The 11,926-nt window shown below is 41.9% G+C and overlaps 1 protein-coding gene across 1 annotated transcript; it reads left to right on the top strand.

Moving 5' to 3' along the window:
• Window positions 1-480: 480 nt before the first annotated feature.
• Window positions 481-4,958, top strand: C6H15orf48 (chromosome 6 C15orf48 homolog). The gene is made up of 5 exons (XM_066342131.1): window positions 481-645; window positions 763-827; window positions 1,359-1,444; window positions 2,356-2,416; window positions 4,549-4,958. Exons 2-5 carry the CDS (start codon window positions 792-794, stop codon window positions 4,615-4,617), a joined length of 252 nt encoding a protein of 83 aa, XP_066198228.1. The 5' UTR covers window positions 481-645; window positions 763-791; the 3' UTR covers window positions 4,618-4,958.
• The last annotated feature ends 6,968 nt before the right edge of the window (window positions 4,959-11,926 follow it).

The following is an 11,926-nucleotide window of genomic DNA, read 5'->3' as shown; positions in this document are numbered from 1 at the left end:
TTTTTTGTTCTCCTTCACCCCTGACGTTTTTACTGGGGGTGTGTGTGTGTGTGTGTGTGTGTGTGTGTGTGTGGAAATCAGGACATGGAAATTATTCTGAAAGGAACTTTACAATTTGATTTTAACTATCTCCATATGTGCGCTTTATCACATTTTGAAGCTTTTAATGTGATTGGATGAGCTCTAATTTAGCGACCTGCGTCTGGGAGCCTCCCCACTGGGCACCTCCGGCTCTGCAGCTCCTTTTCCGGACCCCCTTTTAGAGGTGTTGGTTTTTACCCAGCCCTAGGCCATCAGCGGTCCTCCTCGTTCTCAGGTCTACTACTCCCTTGCAGGCTCCTGGGATGGCTGGGGCCACCCAGAGCGCCAGCGCCCAGCCTGGGCTCGCGCCAGGCGGCAGGTAAAAAACTCAGTGAGCGCCAGGGGGCGCCGGCGCGCGCATTCGGATGCGCAGCCTCGCGGGCGCCGGGCTCCGAATGGGGAAAGCGAGTCAGGTCTCGCACGTCCCCCGCCCGACCCGTGACCAGAACGCCCTGGCCCGGCCCTTCCGGAGCGGTTGTGGTCGGTATATAAGGAGTGGAAGCCGTAGCCTCGTTTGTTTGTGGTCGTTAGCATCGTCCGCGCGTTGCCCCACCCCGCCCCCAGGTGAGCGGTTCCAGGCTGCCTTTTGGAGTTGGCCCTAAGGGTGCCCACCGGACTGGGTCCTTCCTAGAGGCTGAAGTTTTGATCAATATCTTGGATTTTTTTTTTTTTTAACTCTAGATTGGGTATTCTACTACACAGAGGTCACCATGAACTTTTTCCAACTCCTGATGAAAAAGAAGGAAGTAAGTATTTAAAGCAACTGAAAATCTTGAAAATATTTTAATTTTAAAAAATGAACAGGCCTGACCAGGCGGTGGCGCAGTGGATAGAGCGTTGGACTGGGATGCATAGGACCCAGGTTCGAGACCCCGAGGTTGCCTCCTTGAGCGTGGGCTCATCTGGTTTGAGCAAAAGTCTACCAGCTTGAACCCAAGGTCGCTGGGTCCAACAAGGGGTTACTCGGTCTGCTGAGGGCCCGCGGTCAAGGCACATATGAGAAAGCAATCAATGAACAACTAAGGTGTTGCAAGCGCAATGAAAAACTAATGATTGATGCTTCTCATCTCTCTCCGTTCTGGTCTGTCGGTCTGTCTATCCCTGTCTATCCCTCGCTCTGACTCACTCTCTGTCTCTGTAATAAATAAATAAATAAATAAAAAATAAAGACTTAAAAAAAATACTTTAAAAAATGAACAGGTGGTATATCGCTATTCTATTTCAAATCTTTCACATGGTGACATTGGAATACTTACCCTCAACCTGTTCTCTGTTAGCTTATCCCTTTGGTGCTGATTATGACGATGGCAGCGAGTGGAGCTTCGTCCTTTGCTGTATATTCCCTTAAAAAATCTGATGTGATGTAAGTAGTCATCATTTATAGAGACGCTTTTAGCAATGTTAGAATGACCTTCAGTTGATGAAATGTATGATATCAGTTTCCTAGTTTTCCCCCCAGGACAAGAACATCAAATTGTGAAGTTGGAATTAGGGTTAGAAAGCATCCTGATATCAGAAGACTATTAAGGTCTGATGTTCATAAAAATCAGTTTGTTCCTTAATTCTAAATATCCTCTTATCCGTTGGCCCCCCTCTTCTCCTGCAGCAAAGTAAAGGTTGATTTTTTTTTAACTTAAGTTTTGACATGTGAAATTCTTAAATGGTCTTTTGGGATATATACATCATCAAACTTAGATCATTTTCAATGAAATTTTAAAATCTCAGTTCACTAGAAGGATCTTTGCTAATGTGGTAGAGTATATAGATTCAGTTGTTTATAATGAATCTCATCTCAGCTGTGGATATAATAAGGTAAAATTCCATGTATCCTGGAATATGAGGAAGAGAGAAACGTGAAACTGAGTTTGGCCCAGTGCCAGGCTAGAAAGGGCAGTTCTGGCAGAGGGGCCTAGGGCCCTGCAGTTCACCACCCACACAGAGTTCGAGCACAGCCCTGGTGTTGGTCCCAGAAACCAGGGCAAGAGCCTTGTTGCTTCATCTTAGCCTGGACTTCCACCGCTATTGCTATTCAGCTTATGAAAACATTCTCCAGTCTAGCCCTATAAAGGGAATTCAGATCTTTGAACCTACAGAGGAATTAATCCTTAATATTTGAGCCAAATGGTGAAGCTCCTTTAAGGAATCTTCCATCAATTTCAGTTAACTAACAGATGAATGCCTTAGCATGCAGTCGGGTCTCTCCCTAGCGTGTTTATATCAGCGTTGGATAAATTCACCTACTTTAACGTTTAACCAGCTATCTTTTATTTTCAGCATTGATCGAAAAAGAAATCCAGAACCTTGGGAAAATATAGAACCTACTGTACCTCGAAAGGTATTGCTGAATTAAAAAGTGATGTATGACCCTGGTTGATGGCTGAGTAGATAGAGCGTCAGCCCAGAGTATAGATGTCCCAGGTTCAATTCCTAGTAAGGGCACACAGGAGAAGTGATCTTATGCTTATTTCACCCCCTCTCTCTCCCTTCCCTTCCTCTTCTTCCTCAGCCAGTGGCTTGGTTGGTTCAAGCATGGCCCTGGGCACTGAGGATAGCTCCATTGGAGCACATCTGCCTCAGGCTTTAAAAATTACTTGGTTGATTTGAGCATAGGCCCAAACAGGGTTGCCAGATGGATCCCAGTCACTATCTTTTCTCCTCTCACCTAAAAAAAAAAAAAAAAAAAAAAAAGTGATTTACATTTATCACAAGCCTTAGCATTGTTGTCAACCAAATAAATTTTATACCTTTTACTTTTAGGGTGCCATTTAATGTAGTATTAAAGAGAATGCCAAAGAGCTGTAGAGATCTAGTTCAAATTCTTGTTGCATTACTCTCAGATGATTTTAGACAGCTTGGCCTTTCTGAAGCTGTCAGAATCTATAAAATGGGCAAAATTGTCAGAATCTATAAAATGGGCAAAATAACAGCATTAAGAGAATTAAGATAAAATACATAGTACCATGCCTGGCCCACAGTAAGCACTCAATTATTAACTCTTATCATTATTGTAATACATTATCTCATTTTATCCATTATATATCTAAAGTTACTATGAGGTCTATTGTGACACATTATAGGAGTTCCTGAAAATGAATGTAGCATTCACTTTAAGCAAAAGTAGCTAATATTCACTTATTCTTTTGAAACTATTGCTGAGACTTTACATTTTAAATATTTTAGAAGTAAACATTTAGTCTGTTAGACTGAACACTACTTAGGTCTGTCAGGAAAGGGTTTTTTTTTTGTGATCGACAGAGAGAGAGGAACAGATAGGGACAAACAGACAGGAAGGGAGTGAGATGAGAAGCATCAATTCTTCATTGTGGCACCTTAATTGTTCACTATTTGCTTTCTCATATGTGCCTTGATGGAGGGGGGGGGCTACAGCAAACCGAGTGACCCCTTGCTCAAACCAGATGAGCCCGCGCTCAAGCCGGTGACCTCGGGTTTTCAAACCTGGGTCCTTCGCGTCCCAGTCTGATGCTCTATCTGCTGCACCACTACCTGGTCAGGCTATTTTTTTTTTTAAACAAAACTTTCAAATAACACAATTTGAGCTAGTAAGAACATTTAGGATCTTTTGTGTGTGTGTGTGTGTGTGTGTGTGTGTGTGTGTGTGTGTCAGAGACAGAGTCAGAGAGAGGCACAGACAGACAGGAAGGGAGAGAGATGAGAAATATCAATTCTTCGTTGTGGCTCCTTAGTTGTTCATTGATTGATTTCTCATATGTGCCTTGACCGGGGGGCTACAGCAGACTTAGTGACCCCTTGCTCGAGCCAGTGACCTTGGGTTCAAGCTGGTGAGCCTTGCTCAAAGCAGATGAGCCCACGCTCAAGCTGACGACATCGGGGTCTTGAACCTGGGTCCTCCACATCCCAGTCCAACAGTCTATCCACTGTGCCACCGCCTGGTCAGGCCATTTAGGCTCTTTTAAAACTACCTACATCTCCTAGGTCCTGGGGTAATAGAAAGCTTGTGAGGGTAAATGAAATCTCTGACTGAGTTCATTGGGAGTCAAGGACCGTTTGTATAGCTCTGTCCCTTTTCCCTTACTGTATGACTTATTATTTGTACTTTTATTTAGTAATTACAACAAGGACATTTTGTTTAGAGCCTACTATATGCCACACCTTGTGCTAGGAGCATTACACATCCACTCATGAGGAACAGGCTCACTTTTTAAACTTGCAGTTCACGCAAAATCATGGGAAATTTAAAAATCTAGATCCTGTTAAGTGAAAGTGAAGCATATTTATAAGACCTTTCTCTCTGATACTGTAACACTCAAGAATGTAAGGGCTTTTGGAGGGACAGAGGGATAGAAACCAGCTCATAGTACTGTTTTATTTATGTTTTAGAGACGGAAAGAGGTGGTTCTTTGATTACAAATGCTATGATAATGCTTTTTCTAAGGAGGAGTATGGACAGATCCTAATGAAACATTTTATTTTCCATTTTTATTTAAGCTTATAACAATCAACCAACAATGGAAGCCCATTGAAGAGTTGCAGAAGGTCCGAAGAGCGACCAGATGACCAGTCCTTGCCTCTTGCTTCCAAAGAGTGCTCTATGAATCTAGTGGAAACACTTCTGCACAAACTAGCAAATATATACCAGTGTGCAGAAATGCTTCTGCTACATTTTTAGGGCTTGCCTACATGTTTGGACTGTGGATAAGGAATAATAAAAGTAGTGCAGCAATAACCACATAGTCTAAAAATAAGTTTCTTCTAAATTTGAATTTTGCTTATTGAAATTTTTGTTTATAATGCCTGAATGTTTTCCTTAAAGTGTATAAAGATTGGTAAATTAGATTATCTATAATAAAGTACCGTTTCTGCAAGATTTCTTAAAGATTAGAGAAACACATTTTAAAGCATAGAGCTTCATATTTTAATTGATATTCAGTGCAAATTTCTGCATAAACTTTTCTTCCAAGTTTATTCATCCCCCAGAAATTTATTGAGCACCTACTGGTAGCCCGGCACTGTTTAGGTGCAGGTGTGATAAAGCAATGAACAAGACCGGATTTTGGAGGAAGATGAATAAAAGACGGTGAGTACAATGAAGGACAATGAAGAAAGGATGGGGTGTGAGACTTGCCTGAGGATTACACTGGGACTCTGGTGGTGAATAGGAATGTGGGGTATGCTGAGATTGGCCTACAGATGCTCCTATGAAGGTCATGGAAGGGATAGACAGCACCCTACCGAGTCTGGGGCACTTCTTTATCCTGGCCAGTGGTGACTTGGGGACCAAGGTGCAGTCAAACCCAGCACACCTCTGTGTTTCCCTTTGTCTATTCCATAAAAGTGCTTTTTGTTAACATTTTAGACAAACAATTGAGATATAATTGACATGCCATTGTATTCAGACATTTAATGTGAACAGTTCAGTGGTTTTTAGTATATTCACAAAGTTTTACCACCATCTCTACCATCTAATTCCAGAACGTTTTCATTACCCTCTCCCGCAGCCCTGTACCCGTTAGCAGTCACTCCTCATTCCGGGCGTCTGCCTGCAGCCCCAGGCAGACATGAATAAATGTTTGCCTATCCTGGACATTGTATATAAATGAAATGATACATTATGTAGCCTTTGTTTCTGGCTTCTTTAGCATAATGGGCTTTTCTCTTTGTTTTAATTTACTGATGTTAGTGAGAGAGGAAGGGAGGGAGGGAGAGAGAGAGTTAGGAACATTGATCTGCTCCTGTCTGTGCCCTGACCAGGGGTTGAACCACAACCTCTGTGCTTTGGGACGATGCTCCAACCAACCAAACTATCTATCTGGCCAGGGCTAAAGCTACACCGAACATTTTTTTAAGATTTTATTTATTGGTTTTATTTTATTTTTATTTTTTTAGAGGAGAGACAGACAAAGCAGCAACTTGTAATAATGGCTTCTCATATAAGCCTTGACCAGGCAAGCCTGGCGTTTTGAGCTGGTGACCTCAGCATTCCAGGTCAACGCTTTATCCATTGCGCCACCACAGGTCAGGCTAGCATAATCTTTTCAAGATTCCATCCATGTGTGTCATGTATCAGTATGTAGTTCCTTTTTATGACTAATATTTCACTGTATAGATACACCATATTTTGTTTATCCACCACCTGATGGACATTTGTAATATTTTCACCTTTTTGGCTCTTATGAACAATGCTGCTATAAATAGCCATGTACAAGTTTTTGTGTAGCTATATATTTTTATTGCTCTTAGGTACAAACCTAGCTTTGCTAACTCTTTTGAAAAAAGGTGATAAATGCCTTTATCTCTGAATGTAATAGAAATTTAATAGACAGGCTAAATTCTTATCACCTTCACAGTAATAAAAATTAGCTTGCTCTTGTTAGACTTGGCAATTCTGAAAGGATTAAAACAAGATCTTTGTTGCTTCCTTATCACCTCAAGTTTTCCCAGATGAAAATCTCCAGTGGTTGATCTCAAGGAATTACAAGTACCAATTAGGAAGCACACTTTAATTTGCGTAAGCTTCTCAATTGTAAGATAATAATACCATTGAGGCAAAGAAAAATAAAGAGTTGTGTTTGGCCAACTAGGAGAGCAAATTTGTGAGGGACATTGTGCCTTTCAACTTGACAACACAAACCTGATTGAGCTATAGTGTTTTTAAGTGGTGAACATGGCAAAGGGAGGTACCATGGTTGGGGAAGAGGTTGGGGAGGTGGAAAGGCCAATAGCAATATTAACACTTAAATTTCAAAAGGTCTATTTTATTTTTGGTTGTGTTCTCAGCATTTTGCCCAAAGGTTTTATTTTGAAATTTTTCACATATGCAGTGTTGAAATATTAGTACAAAGAATAACCACACTTTTTAATCAATTAATGTTTTGACACAGTTGCTCTATCTCTGTATATTATTTTCTTTTTTTTTTTTTTTTTAGGTGAGAGGAGGGGAGATGGGCAGATTCCCACATGGGCCCCGACTGAAATTCATCTGGCAACCCCATCTGGGGATGATGCTCAAGTACTGAGCTATTTTTAGCACCTGAGGCTGATGCTGGGACCAATCAAACCATCATCAGCGCCCAGGGCCATGCTTGAAAAAATTGAGCTACTGGCTGCAGGAGGGAAAGGGGGAGAGAAGGAGGAGAGGAAGGTAGGGAGAAGCAGATGGTTGCTTCTCCTGTGTGGCCTGACTGGGAATTGAACCTAGGATGTTCATACAGCAGGCCGACACTCTATACACGGCACCACTGGCCAGACTGTTATGCTTTTAAAAAATAAGTTCTTTGAAAATAAGTTACAGATGATGGGCAAATAAGTTTGTAAAATTTGTGTTATTTGATTTTGCTCACTTTTATTGCTAAAAATGGCCACTGCCAGTGAAATGGCTAATTACCTTCCTGCTTGGGAAGGGACTTTGTTATGCTAATTTTTTCTGGAGGAGGGGTTTTACACTGAAAAGTTTTGAGAGTAAAGAAGAAGGAAGATAGAAGGCAGCCAAGAAGGTGGGGTGCCGAAGGAGAAGCTAGTTTGTGCAGAGTTTGTGCAGAGATAAGGAGATGGGGAACAGAGGGACCTGAGCTGGTGGGGGGCCTTTGATTCTCGGAAAACCTGGATGTGTCAGCAGCTTTGTGAGTGCTGAATGAGTGGGTTCTGGAGCCTTTCTGTATGTTTGTGTTTACTCGCCAGCTGGGTGCCGAGGCTAGAATAAAAGGAATGACCCACCATCCTCCCACTCCGCAGTTTCTTTACCATCTGTCCGAATTCAGTAAGAACCTGCATGTGCCTGGCTGCGACGGCCACAACTACAGGCCCTACACAGACTTCATAAAGCTTTGTATGCCTAAGAGAAAGAACATTCTAGCTGACTAGTACCATTATCATCATCCCTAGGAAATTGAACATAATTTCAAAATATCACCTAATAAATAATCCATTTTCATTTTATATCATTATAACGTCCTTGGTAACTGTACTTTGAAGTCCATAATCTAATTCAAGGCTCACTGGTTGCATTTGGTTGCTACATTGTGGTACTGGACACTTGACAAATACGTGGTCAACAAAATGATTCCACAGAAGCTGTGTTGAGCTGCTATCTCTTTTGAGTTTTATCGGGATAAGATGCTCTTGGATGTGGACTTTCAACTTTAAACATTTGAGATATAATATTTTCATGTAATTTAGATATTGAAGAAGTTGTACAACTACAGGGCATTCCCTATGCAGTAGGCATTGTGCCGGCGTCAAGGATCTGGCGTAGGAAAGGGAGACACCTATGAACAAATCAAAGCCGTGCAGTTTGTGCTGTGCAGGAGGCACGGTCCAGAGTTACAATTACTGATGGATTTTAGGGGGAAACTTATTATGATTAATAAGAATTAAAAATAAGGCAAAATCAGAAGGGTTTTGAATTTATGTAACCTAAAGCAGAATAAAGAGAAAGAATCAATGTAACAGTAAGTAAGCTATACAACATCAGACGGAGAAACATCAGCTTGGATTCTAGAGGAATAGCTAGTTAAAGCAACAGACTAAGAAAAAGAGAATTATGAGTATGTACAATCTCACCAAACTGCGGAGGAACACATCACCAGACCAGGAAGCTTCATCACTGAACCTGGGCTCCACAGTCGGCCACCCGCCATGCACATCGAGAGGAAGAGTTCTCTAGAGCTTCAGGGGCGGTAAATTTTGGCTGGAGGTTATTACATGAGGGCCCTTCGTGCATAACCTCTAGGAACAAAAGGTCACCCCATTCTGAAATAATTAACTGGGCCAGCAATCAAGTGGTAAGAGCACCCTGCCTAGCTTCAGGGGAAATTGCAGCGGGATGTCTCATCCCACCCTGAGTGAATGACTCAGTCATTCCTGTAGCCATTTTTTTTTCTGTGTGTGACCCTTTTTGTTCATGTTCAATTGAGTTTAAAATTCATGTGTAATTCCTTCACACAATTTCAGTAAAGCAAGGACAGAAATGAGCACAGGGTACAAGGGAAGCTTCTCAGAGAGGATGGATCGCTTAAGGACTAATCAATCTGGTTTCTTGGAAAGTCAGTAATTAGAATTCTGCAAGGCAGTTGAAGTGGCGGCACAGTTTAGCAAGGCAGAGAGGGTTAAAGTAGCGTACGTATATCCTGGAAACTTGAAGTAATTTAATAATGGGATTTAACAGTGGAGTATAAAGTGGAACAGGTGGAATGTCCTTGGCCTTTTATGCTGCTACCCTGCAGACACGAAGGAACCAGAAAAGGGTTTTAAGTTGAGTGTCAGCTACAGCAACTAGAGATGGGGGTGCACGCTGGAAGGGACGGTGGAGGACGGAGACCACCTGCTACAGGGTACAGGTGACACATGCCAGAACTAACCAAGGCGCTGGCAGAGGAAGTAGAAAAAAGAACGCATTTGAGAGCGATGGAGGGGAAGACCTCAGGGTTGATTGGATATAGCTGGGGGAAGTCCCAAATGACTCAGGCTTCTCACCTGAGGAGCTGGGCAAGTGGTGATGCCAAAACAAAGAATACAGGAAGGAGAAAAAAATTGGAATGTTCAAGGGAGGGGTGGATAAGGAAGAAAATGAGTTAGACTTTGGAATCATTGCATTGGAGAGCTGAGTGAGCTATCTGGGTAGATTACTTCTGGAGAACTGCAGAGGTGTGAGCTGCAGACAGGTGAAGGGCGGTGAAGCTGAGGGTGTGGACGAGGTCGCCTGCAGGGCAGAGGGCAGCTAAGATGAAGTGAAAGCTGAACAGAGAGGCACGTCGTCATGAGGGACATGAGCAGAGAAGGAGGATCTGGTCCCTATGGGGACTGAGAGAAGTGGCTGGGGAAGCAGAACCAGGAGATGCTCGTGGAGCATGGAGAGGAGGGCGCTCTTCCCTGTCAGAAGCTTGTTCTCATTTGCAATGAAACCAAAGCCTGGAGCCCTTTCAGCCTTGTGGCCTTGAGTCTTAAGCAAGCAGCTATCAGTCTCTCTCCTAAGGTGTGAAGTAAGCTCTCCAAATAAAAAAGTTAAAATCATATTCCGTATCCCTAAAAGCTGGAATGAGCTCTTATTACTGGAACAAAGTCTAATTGTTATTCTTCACCTTTTAGTTGCAATTTTGTGGCAGAAAATGAGATTACAGGCTCTGAAATCAGACCACTCTGCCACCTATTTCTACTTGTGTTGCTTTGGACGAGGCTCAGATTCTTCATCTATAAAATTGGGTTCATTTGTACTAGTGTAGGTGACCAGTGAAGGTTATGTGAGATAATAGGTATAAAGTACCTAATGTGATGTTTCACATGTACCAGTTTATTAACTATTCCCTTCTCTCTTTTTAGAAGATGATTATTGATCCCAGCTGGTTGGCTCAGTGGATAGTCAGCCTGGCATATGGACGTCCTGGGTTTGATTCCTAGTCAGAGCACAAAAGAGAAGTGACCATCTGCTTCTCTTCCCCTCCCTTTCCCCCTCCCCCTCACCCCCATAACCAGTGACATCAGCCCAGGCAATGAGGATAGCTTGGTTGGTCCTAGCTTCTGCCTCAGGCTCTAAAAATAGCTCAGTTGATTCGAGCATCAGCCCAAGACAGGGGTTGCTGTGTGGATCCTGGTCAGTGTGCATGCAGGAATCTGTCTCACTGTCTTCCCTCCTTACACTGAAAGAAAAAAAAAAAAAAAAAGAAACAAAATGATTATCACTATAAAGTAGAAAGCTTTTAATGTGTTTAAAATTACCTTCTTCCATGAGTAGGAACATTGTCTGTTTGAAATTTACACACACTTACTTCTGGTAACTGGTCTACCTTCGGTTCACAACACCTCATTTACAAACTTTTGCAAGAGCGTGGACACACCCATAGATAAATGTATCTTTCATTCACTCCCACCTACATGGAAACCTCTAGTTAAAGGTAAGAAGCCCTACATATATGCCCACATAAATGATCTTACTCCAGATAATATAATAATAATTATATATGATACATAATATAAAAATATATCCTAGAAACAAATGTCCATATTTTAGAAATCACTATATTCACACAAGCATATTATATAGTTTCACATTCAAAAGTGATGGTATCTCCTGACTGGTGGTGACACGTTGGATAGGGTGTCAACCTGGTATGCTGAGGTCCCAGGTTCAAAACCATGAGGTTGCAATCATGAGTGCAGGGTCACCAGCTTGGGTGTAGGATCACTGACATGATCCCATGGTCACTGGCTTGAGCAAGGGGTCACTGGCTCTGCTTGAGCCCCCCAGTCAAGGCATGCATAAGAAGCAATCAATGATCCTCTGAGCCCTGGCTGGATAACTCAGTTGGTTAGAACATTGTTCTGAAGTGCAGAGGTTGCTGGTTCTGTCCCCAGTCAGGGCACATACAGGAACAGATTAATGTTCCTGCCTCTCCCTTTCTCTCTCTAAAATCAGTAAAATATAAGCACATATATATATAAAAAGAGGACAAGAAGCAATCAATGAACAACTAAAGTGTTGCAAATACAAGTTGATGCTTCTCATCTCTCTTTCTAAAAAAAAAAAAAAAGCCATGGTCTCTGGTTTTAGTAAGAAGAAGGTGAAGATAGTACCCAAGATTGACAAGAATGGAAATAGTTTTTCTGTTGATTGTCTTGCAATGTCTTTTCCCCATGCTTAGAAAGCAGCTTCGGGTAATTATTGAATTTCAAGAAACTAAAGCTTTTGTTTCTGTTTTGGTGGTGGTTTACCTGTGTGCATACTACTTTCACATGAAAATTAGAATAAAATAAAAAAAAACCCCAAATTTCATAATTATTGCTCATTCCTCTGGCATGACTTATATAATACATATATAATAAAATACTTTTTTTGGAGAATGGGCATACAGTTTAAAAAATTAAACTTCACTTT

Source organism: Saccopteryx leptura, chromosome 6 (assembly GCF_036850995.1).
Source record: "Saccopteryx leptura isolate mSacLep1 chromosome 6, mSacLep1_pri_phased_curated, whole genome shotgun sequence".
Classification (NCBI taxonomy): domain Eukaryota; kingdom Metazoa; phylum Chordata; class Mammalia; order Chiroptera; family Emballonuridae; genus Saccopteryx; species Saccopteryx leptura.
This window is presented reverse-complemented; position numbering and strand designations above follow the sequence as displayed.